This window comes from Catharus ustulatus, chromosome 5, assembly GCF_009819885.2.
Source record: "Catharus ustulatus isolate bCatUst1 chromosome 5, bCatUst1.pri.v2, whole genome shotgun sequence".
In the NCBI taxonomy this organism is placed as follows: Eukaryota; Metazoa; Chordata; class Aves; order Passeriformes; family Turdidae; genus Catharus; species Catharus ustulatus.
This window is the reverse complement of record NC_046225.1, coordinates 59,917,696-59,934,371: the sequence shown is the minus strand read 5'-3', so window position 1 is coordinate 59,934,371 and position 16,676 is coordinate 59,917,696. Positions and strand designations below refer to the sequence as shown.

At 42.7% G+C, this 16,676-nt stretch overlaps 1 protein-coding gene across 5 annotated transcripts in view; it reads right to left on the bottom strand.

The window, feature by feature from the left end:
* The window catches only part of FAM184B (family with sequence similarity 184 member B), a 43,583-nt gene that overhangs the window by 15,612 nt on the left and 11,295 nt on the right, over positions 1 to 16,676 (bottom strand). For all 5 annotated transcript variants that reach the window (XM_033060016.2, XM_033060017.2, XM_033060021.2 and 2 more), the window contains 2 exons: positions 9,711 to 10,469; positions 1,151 to 1,261 (listed from right to left, as the gene is read on the bottom strand). In XM_033060016.2, coding sequence (XP_032915907.1) covers positions 1,151 to 1,261; positions 9,711 to 10,469 — 870 coding nt within the window. The remainder of the gene's footprint in view (positions 1 to 1,150; positions 1,262 to 9,710; positions 10,470 to 16,676) is intronic.

The window sequence follows — 16,676 nt, the reverse complement described above, 5'->3', positions numbered from 1 at the left end:
TATGTTTATGTTTATAGTGGCAATAATTTTCCACCACTTTGCTAACTTACCATGATCTTGTGATGTGAGTCAATGAGCAGTTAGAAAACGTAAGTTTCTTTCATATTTTACTGTCCTGAGTATGTGATTTCAAGAAAAGTAATTTTATGACCCACAACCTTAGTTTTTGCATCTGCCAAACCTGAAGAATAAACCTTCATATCATGAACCTTTCACACTGAATAGGCCAACATAGGTTGGATTGACCTGAAATTGTCTCAGAGAAGAATCTGTAGGAAACAGCGGTATGAAGAAATGTGTAATGCAACTCAAAAATAACCAGAAATTTCAGAACATTAAACTACACTTTAATTCTGTATTTGTAAGACTGGGAAATAGAATGTCAGAATGGCACTGTTTGATGACAGAATATATAAATATGTTTTAGAGGAGAAATGAAAAAGCAAAGTCCATGCTGCACTCATAACTAGTACAGCTAGTATAGCACAGATGGGAGAAAACCAGGCGTTGGTTATCGTAAATGAGCACAACACATGTCCTGATTGCTGGAACATGCACACCAAGGGGTAGTAATGGCATGTGGGAATGTGGAGGCAGTAAAGGGAGGACAAGGTTTTCCTTAGCTTCCTGATAAGCCTGTCTGTCTTTTCTCTGCCTTTAAACACTCAATGAGACCTTATTATGGCCACTGAGAGTCTACAAATAGCTGAAGATCTAGGTCTCCAGCTTTTGCAGAGTTGTTGCCATGCAAACTTCCACTGAACTTGAGGGAAGTGAAACTGGTTAGAATCAGTAAAGATATATCTCTATGCATTAAAAAGAAAAATCAGAAAGTTAATAGGAGTTGTAAGGAAGATTTTAATCTCATTTTGTCCTGTAAACAAACAATCAGAGTCACTGTGCAACCCTGACATAGCCAAACTCCTCACCTTAGCACATCTCCAAAGAGTAATATAAGAAATAAATAGGCTTGTCAAAATCTTCATAGATATTTAGAAGCAGTTATTTCTGTTATTCTCTCTGGAGTCCTTGCATCTTTTATAAAGTGATAGACACAACGAATAGTATTAAAATCTCATCCAGAATCTTTCAGATGGCATGAAAAATGAAGAGATTTTTCATTACTGCATTACATTTATGCCCAGTTTACCTCAAGTGAAGAGTTTTGAAGTTTCCCAGTTAGAACTTCTTTTTCTTTCTCTAGTTGCTTTAGTTCACACTCAGATTGTCTTTTAAATTCATCTAGCTGTGTCTGGAGCTCCTAAAATGAAAAGAAAAGAAAAGAAAAGAAAAGAAAAGAAAAGAAAAGAAAAGAAAAGAAAAGAAAAGAAAAGAAAAGAAAAGAAAAGAAAAGAAAAGAAAAGAAAAGAAAAGAAAAGAAAAGAAAAGAAAAAAGAAAAAAGAGAAGAAAAGAAAAGAAAAAAGAGAAAAGAAAAGACAGGAGCGTGTAATAGCAGGGACAATACATGCAGCATGAAAAGAACACATTTGTTTTACATTAACATAGATAATACAGCAGTGTACACAATAATACACGCTACCGTCATTTAATGTCATTCATGTTATTTAATTTAAAATGCATAAACAGTTTGGTTTGGTTCTTTCTAATATTAGTGGGAGACAATACAGTTCACATTATCTCAATCTTCTACTGAAAGCTTCCCTAAGGTGTAAAACTGTGTAGTATGAAGAGTCAGACTGTTTTTCCTTGAGTGGTGTTAATGTTCAAAAATAATCTAGCATGCAAGAGTCACCCACAAGATCTGAAAAACCATAAATATACATTGGCCATATAAATAACAAGATGACTAATGGCCAATTAGAGGAAAAGAGAACAAAAGAAAGCAATATCTGGCAGCATCCATAAAGAAAATAATTCTGAGGAAGTAAAAATAAAATAATAATTAAAAAGTTAGGATTATAAAATCACCATGTTGCTGGAAATAGTTAAAAAACAAATGAGAGAATCAGTTGCAAGACAGTGACCAAGAACTTGTAGCAATTGTTTATAGCAAGTATTAGCTATTACTCACTGTAGAACGACTGTGCAACTTCTAGAAACTTCCTGAAGTGATATGCATTACAAGTTTATTACTGTTTGCTCTTCCTATTTGTGCAAATTTGCTAACTCAAAAAACATTCTACAGTGTCTTCAGACACTACAAATGAAGGAAACAGAAAAAAATAACTATTTAACACCTTCCCCATTCTGTACAGCTCCTTCTCATACACCTCTGTGTAAAACTTAGGTAGCAGCTAAAGGATGGAATTAAACAGATGCATGAATATTGCAAGGGAGGAATTAGCTTTAGTTTTGCCTGTACAAAAAGCAGGAGCCATAATTGTCTTTTTGATTAAAACATGAAGATCAGGCGCAACATTCCCACTTCAACACTGTCAACTGACTTTCTTCTTTGTATCTTAATTCTTTCAACTGGAAAAATAAATATAACGCTTCTTAAACAGCTGTTACAGGCCTTAGTTGAATAAGACAAAATAAACAGCATCAAGAATGAAAAAAATTGTAATTCTATTTGTTTTACTAACTCAATATTTTTCTGATTAAATTAATATGAATCTTTAAGAAGACATTGTAAGCAATAATATTTATTGCCTATAATATTAAATGTCTACTAGTATGCCTTTTTTTTTAAAGTATGAAGTGTTTGATACTTTAATTCAATCTGACTCACATGAAGAGCTGCAATCTGGCATAATTTTAAGAATACATGTACAAGCTAATAATAAGTAGAATCCATTATATAAAAGGCAAAGTCATTTCCATAAGGTTTCATAGTGTAACTGTGTACCTGGAAGTACTGCATCTTCAGATACTGATCAAAAGTGAGCCATTCAACAAACAGATAAAATAATTTACTCACATTTATATACACATATAAAGTCCAGCAGTTTCATGGAAATTAATTCTTTTGGCAAGCCCTAAACACAACTCCTAGTCTCCAAGACTGGACAGATACTATGAAGCTCAATATTTAAGGACACAGCTGCTTGCTTTATATGACTTCACAACTTGTCAGCAAGTGTTTGATTATTCTCAGGTAAATATTGAACTCAGAAAGTTATAGCAGTGTTAACTGCAGAAAATGGGTAGAAGTTAATTCTTAGCACTAAGAAGGGTCTAAAAACCACTTGACCAGTAGTCTGATTGTCCCATTTTACAAACTGCTGAAATTAATCTTCTTTTTCTGTCTAGAAGATCTTTGATGAACACCAAAGTCCATTAGGAGTCAGAAACTAACTTCCCTCTTAACTTACGCTCAAATTTGGCAAATCACTTCGACGTGCACTGACTTGTGAGCTCCACTACTCGTTAAAGCACATGCTTAAAACTAAACATGTGTTTCAAGATTATCCTCCCTTTGAATAGAATTCAGCTCACATTTAGATTCCTACTGTGCAGAAACATTAGAGACTGCAAACTTCCTAAAGCCAAAGGATTCAGTCACAGACAGCAGTGCTGATGAAAATTAAATTCTGTGAAGAATCTCTTAAGCCCATCGCTGCTAATGCATGTCAACAACAAAAGGAACAGCTTAACCACATAAAACACACTGAAAGAAAGGTATTGTTCAGGTAAGTTGTTTGGATGTACAAGAAGACGAGTCTTCTTTCTGACTAAAGTTAAATAAGGACATATATATATATATATGTATGTATGCATGTATTTGAAAATAGTTATAATTTCACTGGTAACACATGCAGGCTGAATTAATTCGCCAAGACTTTGCAGAATTAGATCCTCTGCCTAAACAAGGCAAAAATCTGTTAAACAAATTCATCTGAGCAGCGTTCCATGAAAATTTTACTCAGAAATTGGAATAACATCCACAATATAGTCTTCAGGAAGGATCTTATATAAAACATTCCAACTCCCACATGCAAAGAATTCAAGAATAAAGTATTGCTAAGAAGGCCATTTATCACATCAAGGATAAATTCACCTTCTTGTCTTTGGAGCTTTTCACATCAGTCTGATATTTTCTTTTTTTCTTTTTCTGATTTTTTTCTGTAGCAAGAAAATCCTGGCATTTTATGATAATTCAAAGTGCCTACAGTGATGTTGCTGTAACCAATATGATTAAAAACAGATGAATTAAAGCATCCATAAATAGAAGAACATTCCTACCTTCTGCTTTTTTTTTTTTTTTTCCAGATTCCATGCAGTTTTAGACTGGCCTGATTTCCTTCGTATCCTTCATTTACCATTCCTTTTAACAGCTATTTCTTCAGACTAATCTTTTCCTTATAGGACTGATGCTTGATCTTACAAAGAAAGTTTTCTCTTTTATTCATACCCTCCATGTAACTGTACCCTCCAGCTGCATTTTCCATAGTCTATAAAACACACTAGATATATTGTTTAAAAAGAAAAAAAAAAACCAAAAAAACCAAAAAACCCCCAAACAAACAAGGGTAGAACTCTGGGGTCACGATAGTCTATTTTGCAGTGAAAATGCTATTTAGGTGCTAATACTCCATTAAAAAATATTGGCTTCATTTTAGTTAAAAATGTAGAACTGTACTGAGTCAGGATGGTAAGCCTCTTCTGCAGTCAAGGAATGATTTGGGGTTTTTTGCTGTTCTGGTTTAGGCTTGGCTGTGTAACTCACTTCCAACCACTCAGACTCCCTCAAGGACAACCCTAGGCCTGGGAAAAAGTACAGATAATTTGCTGACTCTGATGCCAAGTCTAATTTTCCTGAATGGTAGCTTAACATAATACAGTAATTTCACAACCATAAGGCGCACCGGACTATAAGGCGCACCCCCCCGGATTCGGCAAAATTCGCAACTTTGTAGATCAGATAAGGCGCACCGGTCTATAAGGCGCACTTTTTTTTTGCAGTGAGGCCCCGCCCCCAGCTCACCCCGTGGGGTTGCTGGCCGAGGCCCCGCCTCAACCCGGCAGCCATTGGCCCCCGGGCCCGCCTCCACCCGGTAGGGGCGGTGCTGCGAGCCACCGAGCCACCCTGGACCCGGCAGGCATGGGCCCCCGGGACTGCTTCCACCTGGGAAGGGGGTTGCCGTGGCCCTCCTAGCCCACATTCACGTGGCAGCCATGGCTCCCCGGGACTGCCTGGACCCAGGAGCGGGGGTACCGCGGCCCCCCTAGCCCGCATTCACGTGGCAGCCATGGCTCCCCGGGACTGCCTGGACCCAGGAGCGGGGTTGCTGCCGGCCCCCCTAGCCTGCCTTCATCCGGCAGACGTGGGCTCCCGGGGCTGCCTGGACCCAGGAGCAGGGTTGCCGTGGCCCCCCTAGCCCACATTCACGCGGCAGCCATGGCTCCCCGGGAGCGGGGGTGCCGTGGCCCCCCTAGCCCGCATTCACGCGGCAGCCATGGGCCCCCGGGACTGCCTGGACCCAGGAGCGGGGTTGCCGTGGCCCTCCTAGCCCACATTCACGCGGCAGCCATGGCTCCCCGGGACTGCCTGGACCCAGGAGCAGGGGTGCCGCGGACCCCCTAGCCCGCATTCACGCGGCAGCCATGGCTCCCTGGGAATGCCTGGACCCAGGAGCGGGGGTACCGCGGCCCCCCTAGCCCACATTCACCCGGCAGCCATGGGCTCCCGGGACTGCCTGGACCTGGGAAGGCGGGTGCCGCGGCCCCCCTTGCCCACATTCACCCGGCAGCCATGGGCTCCTGGGACTGCTTCCACCCGGGAAAGGGGGTGCCGCGGCCCCCCTAGCCCACATTCACCCGGCAGCCATGGGCTCCCGGGACTGCCTGGACCCGGGAAGGCGGGTGCCGCGGCCCCCCTTGCCCACATTCACCTGGCAGCCATGGGCTCCCAGGACTGCCTGGACCGGAGAGGGGCGGTGCCTTGGGCCCCCTGGCCCGCCTCCACCCGGCAGGGGCAGTGTCGCGGGCCTCCGGGCCCGCCCCCAGCCGGCTGCTCTGGCACTTCCGGCTCCCCCCACGGCTCTCAGCTCACACTTCCGGTTTGGCAAATTTCGCCGCTTTGTACATCAGATAAGGCGCACCGGACTATAAGGCGCACTTCCGGGTTCGAGGGAAAATTTTAGTCAAAAGGGTGCGCCTTATAGTCGTGAAATTACTGTAGTTTAAGAGAGCTAAAAAGTATAGAGACGATTCAGGGTTGAAGAGTTGCTTAAGGGGAGATATTGTATAGAGGGTACTCTCAGGATACACAAATTACTCATTTTACTGAGTTTACTCCTGCTATCATTTCTGCACAGCTTTTCAGAATAACTATTTTCTATATTTAAAATTAAATAAATCAGTATTCCAACTTGGCCTCAGTAGAGAATGTCTGCAGTAGACATTGTTTTCTTCAAGGATTTGCTTACAGAAGCAGTTGAACACTGTGCTCTGGTCTAGCCCAAGGATGTCTGCAGCTCCTTTGCTGTCTTTGCAGAAACTCGTGTACCTCAGGTTATGAACATAAGTTGGTGTTCCACTGAATGAGCTCAGGGATCTGGGAATCATACAGGATTGACTTCTGTACAATAAAGCCATCAATCTTAAAAAAAACCCTGCATTGATTTCATTACTTTTGGTATGCCACGTCTTTGAATATTTGAGAGCAAATCACCTGTTAAAGCTCTTGCATATCTTCAGAGTTGCTCTTTTTCTGACTCTCTTTGGTAGAAGTCATTTGCTGCAGCTGCGTTATTTGATGTTTCAGTTCATCTGCTGCATTAACAGTTTTGCTTTGGGAATTCAATATAGCTCCCATATCTTCTGTGGTACCAAAATTTACATTTCAAGTAGCATAAATAACTTGCAGAATTTCCAATATCACTGACTACTAACATGGGAAATACTTTAGAATGGCATTAATGAGCATCTTACCTGCTTTATGCAGGATTTCCTTTTCTTGATGTGAATTTCTCTGACTGCACTTAGATCTTCTTCCTCTTTTTTTCACTACACATTTTGATCTCAGAATTTCTTGCTGTGTTCATTTAAGCTACACTTCCAAATCCTAAAATATGCAGGACATTACTTTCATGTTTATTACATAGGTAATTTTCTTGTAATAAAAAATAAATGGTCATTTTCTCTCTTGTGTTCCATGACATAAATCACCTACAGAGCAGGTTTTAATGCATTTTTTGCTCTTCCATACCCTTAAATTGTCTCTGCTGCCAGAATAATTGTGATGTGGAACCCTTCTCCCACATGTGGTTGGCATCATTGTGAATTGAATACCCATCAATAGCTACCATCTAAAAGATGTCTGAGATTATCCTAAACCTGAAATAGATTATACTTCTAATAATTTCATGACAACTTAGGCCAAAAGTTAATGAATATTAATTAGGGATTTTTCAATTGCTGAAATACAACAGTTTGTAACATAATCCATTATACAGATTCCTAAAATCAGAAAAAATTGGGTCCTGCAGATTTTGCTGGGAGCTGTCTTTCCATAACTAATGGAAAAAAATTGAACCATATTTAATATTCTGTTTCTGGAGGTTCTAGTTGCAGTTTCAGATGCCTAGCACAATACTGCAATACTCACTCAGATAAAATTGCCATTTTTTCCTGTACAGACTGAATAGATCAGACTTAATGATTTGTCAACCTTTGTATTCTCCCCTCGACAGTGATAATAATAAATGTGTACTAATGTAATGCCTTTCATCTAAGGCCTCAAACTTCTTGGCATACACTAAGGAGTAAACAGGAAAATTCACCTTGTTGAAACACCAGTCCTTTCACCTTTCAACCATTATAATAGCTTCCCTGCTAATATTTACTAATGCTCAAAGATACTTCTGATTAGAAGATGTTTTTATTTTCCTGCTTGCCATTGTCCATAGAAGTCTGAAAAAAATGTATTTAATGTTGGCATAAGAAACAGTCAATTTAGAAAGGAGTAACTTTTACTTTTTTTGTTCAAACTGTAAAGAAACAGAACACAACACCATGTCTAACTCTTTCCCTCCTTCCAGATTTATCCTAGTCTGTGGGTATCTCTTCAAAGATTCAAGGCAATATGCTCCAGTGGTATGTAAATCAGTCGCATTCCACACTTACAGGATTTGAAATGTATGAATTGAGCATATATCCTTCAGAAAATATTTCAATTTTACCCACCTGATACTGAATTTAGAAAATGAGTTGCTAATGACACCAACCTCTTGTTTCCACTTCCTATCATATTTTACATCATTTATTCCTAAATTAATGCACTTCTTATACAATAAATCAGAAGAGTGAACCACATGAATAAATTTTCATGTGTTTATTCTTCATTTTCCCTGAATATTAAGTAAAGTACCCACAAAAAAAATCAAAATCTTCCTTTCTCTCTTCCCCTCTAATGCTTCCAACTTATACAGAGCCAGGATACTTTTTAGTATTTAAACAGATATTACAGATTGAATCAATTTTTTAAAAATGCTTATCTTTCCCATTCATTGTATACTCTCCACTCTTCTGTAAAAGACAGAGGTTGTTCTGCTACAGAGACAATGAAATATGAATAATATTGGGAAAGGTGTATTCAATTCATCCTCTGATCTTGTAAAACAGAGGTAGTGAATCTATTGAAGGCTGAACTCCCTCTAAGAACATCCTCAAAGAAGTAGCTCAGAACTCTGCATCATCAGCAAAACAATAGTGGCAAGCAAGATGTGAAGGTAGATGGTGAAGAGTTAAGAGCTGCCGTGGAAGATCACAGCTGACTGGGCTGACCCTGATCCCTGCAGACTTCTGGGGCTCTCTTCCTCTAAAGGAAGAAAATCTTATTAGGGAACAATTTTTTGTTATTTTTGTTATTTTGTAACACTCCAGGTCTAGACCTCCAAGGTATTTTCTTATCTAATATGCAAGACTGCCATCACAGAGCTGGGGGCATGTCTGGTAGTTGGGTTTATGTGATGCAAAGGACCAAAAGTATCAGAGGAAGTTGAACTGTTGAGCACAGAGCATGGCTGGGTGCTTCAATTTTAGCACTATGCATCACCATCTCTCCTGCACTCTGACCTTATGTACCAAAAGCAGCTGTTTGGCAGATTTCCCATGACATGCCAACCTCTGAAACTGCATCTGACACATGATGCAACCAGGAAGGGTCTGCAGAGCTGTGCTGCAAATGTGAGATACACAGCAGTGAGGGTGGGCAGGCAAAGTGCAAGGTGAGAATCAAAGGTGAAAGTCTCATAGCTCAGCATATAAAATTTCACAAGTCTAAAGGACACTTCATTAAACGGCACTTGGTACAAGCCACTGCTGCAAGAGTCATACAAAGAACTTGATTCCTAAACTCCCAGCTCAGGTCCCTTATCTAACCCTCTTCACATCCATGCATGGAGTTATTGGAAACCACAAGGAAAAAGGAGAATGTAAACACTCATTGGTGGCAGTAGTGCCTGTTTGCTGTTCTCATCGTATTTCCAGGCATGAAAGGTAAAATTCTGATCAGCCAACAGATACATTCTACTTCACTCCTCCCTCAAGGAATACAAATTCTAGTGTTCAAAGTGTTCTCCTAATGAGTTACTATTCATCTTAACTCTTTATTTAAAGCTGTCAGCATTATATCACTCCTATTTCCATTTTAAGCCTCTAAAACGGCTTTACTACTTTAAAAGCATTTGAATCAATATGATATTTAAAAGATCCTTGTTTCCCAAATTTTAAAGAATTTATAATTTTCACTTTCTTGGGCAAAGATAGGGATTATAGTCTCATACTCTATCTCATACTCTACCTGTATTCTCTCCTTCAGCTTCTGGGAATGCTTCTTCCTCTCATTTATCTTCTGGCTTTTCTCCTCTAGGTCTGCTTCCAGCTTCTTTACCTGCTGTAGCAAAAAACCTTCCTCAGCCTCTGAGGTCTTTTTTTGCTCTGTTTCTCTTTGCTGACAGTTTGTTTCTATCACAGATTGCTGCATGGCTTTTTTCAAAGTCTCTTTTTCTGTCTCATAAGGGGCTTCCAGTTTTCTTGTTTTCTGAGTATATTCTTCAGCTGTTTTCTGGTTCTCACTCTTCAAGTTTTCCATCTCATTTAATACAGTATATCTTTCCGCACTACATTTCTCATCTAAATTTACTTTTTTATGTAGATTTTCTCCTCTAAATGCTTTGTATTCATTTAGCAGTCCATCAAACTCCTGATTTAAATGTAGAAGTTTGTTTTCAAAGCCCGCATTGGTATCTACTGAGTCAGTAGAAAGGCCCAACTGTGCTTGCTTCACTTCCATTCTTGACTCCTTCTCTTCTGCTTGCTTTTTACACAATATTAATTCTGCCAAGGCTTCTTCCTTCAATCTCTTGTGTTGTGCTACTGCAATTTCAAGGGCCTGAATATGCTTCCTCAGTAACTGTTCTTCTTCAACTTTGCTTTTACACTGGAGAATTGTTTCTCTTGTCTCAGCAAGAATATTCTGAATTTCTTCTTCATGAGCCTCTCTCAGAGCCTGTATACTGTCCTCATGTTCATCATTCTTAGTGTTCAGGGCATATATCACCTATCAAACAAGAAAAATAGAAAAGTAAAGTATCTTGTGAACAATAGCCATTAATCCAGTTACTGTATTTATCAAGATGTTAAACACCAAAAGAGAATTACTGCTATAGATTAATATTTTTTTGGTGTTGGTGCCTCTTTGTGATGTTTGGGGTTTTTTTTCCCACTAGGAACAGAAGGACAATTATAAACTGCAAAACCTTATAAAAAAGGGAGACAATACTGTGATAAATTTTTTTTCACTTTTTGTCAGAAATTTTTTTATTCTAGGTAAGTTGTCACTTGATGTCACTAGTTTGATGTCTAATACAAAGAAGGAAGTTGGGTCCCTTCTCTAGCTAACTGACTCTTTATTTGAAGTCCAGTTCATCTGACTTTCAGTGCAGCAGGACTACTGAAGGCCATATTACCTTCAGCATGACAAAGTGCTGGGGAACAATAGTGGCAAATCTGAACATGAAACCTGAGGTCCTGACATCCAGTTCATGTGGACCAAAAGCACTTCTTGATGTAAATGAAAGTATGAAAAGCAGATTAAATTCTTCACTGCCGGTTCCAGTCAAAACACCAGGGAAGATGCACTCTTGGAATCACATTCCTGATAAGTCAGTTTGGTCAGCATTTCAGGGTAAGTATTACCCAACTGCAAGCACCTTTTGACTTGATTCTGAGAAGTGTTCAGGCAATATGTATCATGGTTGTTTGGCGTTTCCCCCACAGCTTCAGTAACAGCGATAAATCTCAAAACAGCTTTTAGCAGAGTCAAGCAAATCTCAGATGACAGTAAAGTAATTTCACGAATACAAGCCGCATGGATTATAAGGCGCATTTCCGGGGTGTCGGCAATGTTTAGGTCCTCGTCCATACATAAGCTGCAACGGACTATTAGCCGCACTTTCGTTCATAGTGAGGATCCGTGTGCAACTTTCACAAATTTGCCAATTAGCAACAGAATCACAGCATAGCGGGGTTTACTGGCTCGGGGGGTGGGCAGGCAGGCTCAGCCCACTCATGGTTGCCGATGGGACCGGGTGGCCCAGCTCGGCGCCACGGCTCGGCGGGGCCGCTCGGGGCCGGCTGGGCAGTGCTGCCATTGCCGCCGCCAGGCTCACTCGCCCCCCCCTTCCGTCTGCACCGCTGCCGCCGCGTTTGCTCGCCCTGGCCAGCACTGCCGGCCCCCGCGCTGCCGGGCTCCCCCATGCTGCTGGCCCCGATTCTGCCAGGCTCCCCTGCGCTGCTAGCCCCAGTTCTGCTGGGCTTCCCCACGTTGCCGGGCTCCCCCATGGTGCTCGCCCCAGTTCTGCTGGGCTCCCCTGTGCTGCTGGCCCCGGTTCTGCTGGGCTCCCCCATGCTGCTGGCCCTGGTTCTGCTGGGCTTCCCCGCGCCGCCGGGCTTCCTGCTTCTGCCATGCTCCCCTGTGCCGCTGGGCTCCCCCACGCTGCTAGCCCCAGTTCTGCCGGGCTCCCCCGCACTGCTAGCTCAGGCTCTGCCGCTCCCCTCCCATCCTGCGCTGCTGGCCCAGGCTCTGCCACCCGCCCCCTGCACCGCTGGCCCTGCCTCTGCCAGGCTTTCCCACCTCTGCCGGGGCTGGCCGGGCTCCAGCTTGGCTTGGGGCTGCCGTGGGCTCTCACTTCCGTGTTGGCAGCTTTTAGAATATTGTTCATATATTAGCCATTCCGGAGTACTAGCCGCACTTCGGGGTTTCCACCAAAATTTTGGTGAAAATGGTGTGGCTTGTATTAGTGAAATTACTGTAGTTTTTCCAAGAAACTGACTGAAACTCTTTAATGCTTTATTTTCTTTTACAAAATGCAGAATAATAATTCGTGTGACTTTAAGACCATATTATCCTAGCAGACTTCATCTACTACCATATCATACACCAAATATCTCTCACAGAAGCTGTTGAACAAGCACCATACTGTTGCTTCTAAAAGAAAATGCTATTAGAAGCCCCCAGCAGCCTGAAATGAAGAGTAAATCCCCAAGTAAAATTTACAGCTACATATACAGTAATTTCACGATTATAAGTTGCACCATTTTGACTAAAATTTTGGTTCGAACCCAAAGTGTGGCTTATAATCAGATGCGGCTTATATATGAACAAAGAATGAAAAGTTGTTATTTTAGTTTGGAGGACAGGTGTCTGCTGAGAAAGGCAGGAGCTTCTCTTTGAAATGGAGAATGTAAACTGCTTCCCTCCAAATTATTATAATTTTGAAATCAAGGGGCTTTCAGGTAAAAATATGAGAATTAGGAATAACAGTTCTTTACTAGGGAAATTAAAACAGAAATACAGTACTACAAAGAAACAAACTCCAAACCCTGACAAAGTCAGAGTACAACCTGACACCCCGTCAGGCAGGGTGTTGGTAGCAGTCCCATTAAATGGTGGCTGCATCCTCCTGCAGTGACAGATGTGATTCAGTTGGAGCAGTGCTCCTGTAGAAGGTGCAGTTTCCCTCCAGAGGTCCAGTGGTGATGTGGAGAAATCCGGTTTTCCTCTGGAGTCCAGTGGAGAAAGGGGCTCCCTTAGTGTCCCAAAACCTCTGTTTTTATCTTGGTAAGAAATGTTGGGCTCTTCCCCCTGGCTGGAGCAACTTCCAATGGGATGCAGTAATTTTATCAGTCCCACAGTGGGACTCAATGGGCCATTAGCAGAAAATGACTCGCTGGAGGAAGGATGGGTTGTGAAAAGATAAAGAACAATGCCCCGCCTGGTTTCAATGGATGGCCCATTAGCAGAGTATCTGCCGCAGAGATAAGGATCACTGCCCCCACCCTCAACAGATGGTGATAGAACAGATACCTTATATCACATCCTATATCGTAACGTGCAACTTATTGTGAAATTACTGTAATTGCACAACAAAATAATTGCCTTGAAAAGACCGTTCTTTTCAGACCTCCACTGGGATGTGTAGGGGCTAATCCAGTTTCTACTGGACATAGTTATCTAACTCAAAAAGAACAACACATAATGTGTGAAGGTTTTCGACTTGCTTGGTTGGTTTGGGTTTTTTTGGGATAAATCACTGCCCTAAAAAGCTAGGTTTGGAATTTGTACACAAGTTCTGACAGATATTTTCAGTCTGGCCTGAGACCATAGAAGGTAATCAAAAGATTCTTAGACAATGTTTGAGAAAATCATAGCCTTAAGTAAGTAGATACAAAAATATATAAATACAGAAACAATGACACAATTAATTCTCTAATTATGCTAGAGATATGGACCTATCGTCTTCAAGCCTTTATCAGGACAATTCTCAATTGAGAGTTCAGTAAGTGTCTTGACCAGAATAAGTGTCACAAGCCTGCAGTGGGTTATGTAGGTCCAGAAGATGCTTTCAGAATTATTGAATTTGCTTATCTATGTCCAACCACTTTTTGTGATATATGTATGTGAATAACATATTGAGTTTCAGTCAACCATAAATGAAAGCAAATACTTAAATACATCTTGTGTATAGTCAACTTCCTCCCTGGCAGTAATGAATTACATACAGAAGCCTTAAAAATCACAAATGCAAAACATGGTCTGAATATATTTCTTAATAAACATTAGGCAAAATAGAATAACAGCATCATATTTCAGAAGAATATCAGACAAGAAGTTATTTAGGTAGGTATTTTTGGGGCCTTAGATTACAAGCCATTACAGTAATTTCACGACCATAAGGCGCACCGGACTATAAGGTGCACCCCCTCTGGAAGTCAGCAAATTTTGCAACTTTGTAGATCATATAAGGCGCACCGGACTATAACGCGCACTTTTTTTTTGCAGCGAGGAGCTGCGCAGTGCGCAACAAAGTAACGAATTACTGGCAGGTGCTCAATTTGCAAACATTTTTCAAAGATCGGTGTAGCCTTTAAACGCAGCCCCAGGTGCCCTCCCCGTGCAGTGGGCCCCGGCACTCCCGCCCGCCCCCGGCTGGCATGGCTCACGGCTCCCGGCTCCCACCACACGGCCGTGCTGCATCCCGGCTTCCCCCTGGCTGGCGGCTTCTCGCCGCTTTCCTGCAGCGGCAGCACTTCTCGCCGCTTCTTGCTGCTTTCCTGCAGCGGTGGCCATGCCACTTCTCCCTGCTTCCCCACGGCTGCGCTGCTTCTCACCACTTCCCCACGGCGGCATTGCTTTTCACCACTTTCCCGTAGCAGGCGGCTGCACTGCTTCCCCCCACTTCTCCCTGGCCAGCGTCTGCGCCGCGTCCTCCTAGCCGGCAGCTGCGCTGCGTCCTGGCTTCCCCCTGCCTGGCGGCCGCGGTTGCCGCGGTTCCTGACTTGGCTCGCAGCTCGCACTTCCGGGTTTGCAAATTTCGCAACTTTGTACATTATATAAGGCGCACCGGACTATAAGGTACACCCCCGGGGAGTCGAAAAAATTCGCAACTTTGTAGATCATATAAGGTGCACCGGACTATAAGGCGCACTTCTTTTTGCATCGAGACTCCGCCCCCAGCTCCCTCCATGCGGTTGCTGGCCAAGGCCCCGCCTCAACCTGGCAGCCATGGGCCCCCGGGCCCGCCTGTACCCAGCAGGAGGGGTGCCTTGGGCCCCCAGGCCCGCCTGTACCTGGCAGAGCCGGGGCATGCCCACCGCTGCTCCGTGCCACCTCTCTGGGGCTGGGCTATGCCCGCCGCCCCTCCGTGTCGCCTGTCCAGGGCCAGGCTGTGGCCGCCGCCCCTCTGTGCCCCCTCCACGGGGCCGGGGCGTGCCTGTAGAGGGGCCGTCCCGCCTGCACGGGGTCAGGGGGTGCCTGTGTAGGGGCTGTCCCGCCTGCACGGGGCCGGGGCGTGCCTTTGGAGGGGTCGTCCCGCCTGCACGGGGCCGGGGCGTGCCTGTGGAGGGGCCATCCCACCCACACAGGGCCAGGGGGTACCTGTGGAGGGGCTGTCCCACCTGCACGGGGCCGGGGTGTGCCCACTGCCGCTCCGCCCCGCCTCCACCTGGCAGCTGCAGCCCTGCTGGCTCCCCCCGTGGCGCGCAGCTCTCACTTCCGGGTAGGCAAATTTCTGAACTTTGTCCATCAGATAAGGCGGACCGGACTATAAGGCTCACTTCCGGGTTCCGGTGAAAATTTTAGTCAAAAGGGTGCGCCTTACAGTCGTGAAATTACTGTAATTATGTTGGGTAACTCTTCAGTTAACTAAGTCAGATGCTGATGATCGCATTTCTGTATTTCATTTCCACCAGCGAAACAGAAATCAACATCCAGCCTTTGTGACTCAGACTTTCACTCAATGATAAATTTATCTAGTAAATAACCATGGCCTGTCTCATCTATGTGGTGTTCAGGATCCCTCTAAAATCTGACTTAATCATACAGGTTTCCCAAATTCCACTAAGCATTAGACTCCCACCAGCACCTTAGGTGAGTTATCTAAAACAATGGAAGAACCTGGCCTTCTTGCCCCATCTATTAATCCTACACTTCTGTTCAATACTGGCTAGAACCACCATGAAGCATTTTGATTTGCATGCTCTTAAATTTAATCTTCAAGCTTGAGTGCTGAAACTGACTCCTCCATATCTTAACCTGCTTAAAAGATTTAATTTTGAGACAGCTGCTACTCTCCACTTTATGAAATTTAAGCCCTTCCCATGTGCCTTTCACTCCCTACTGAATATAGTTCCTATATTCCTGTTCCAGATACCTCCTTTTGAAGATTGAAATTATATGAGATGAATCCAGTGCTTTATGTGCTCAAAGAAAAAATACTGAAAAATTATTTCAGACCTGTACATTGTGAGTGCACACTAATGTGGTATAAATCTCTTAACAGCTATTTTGATAAACAGCTTTTAAAAAGCAGCTCTAAAACTGATCATTTGACAGTACAGACAAAATAACTTTAAAATGAAAAGAGCATATAACTGCTCTTGGAGTTGCTACCATAATACCTTTAAGTAAGCTTCTGCCTCCTTAAAGTTCTCCAAAACCAAATGGATTGGGAAACACTGTACTGAATTTATAGCATCCGAGTGTTGCATGGCAAGTTGGTAAAAACATTATTACACATATACACTTGAATGTTAACAGTGCAGTGAATGTGAATAAATCTTATTTGTCCTATTTTATCCTCCAAATGCTGTAAATCTAACTAGCATTTCCTTTCTCATTTTCCTTATGGTGATATAAAATAACAAACAACCAAACACAACAACAACAACAACCAAAAACAAACAAAAAAGAAAAATAAAACATTCA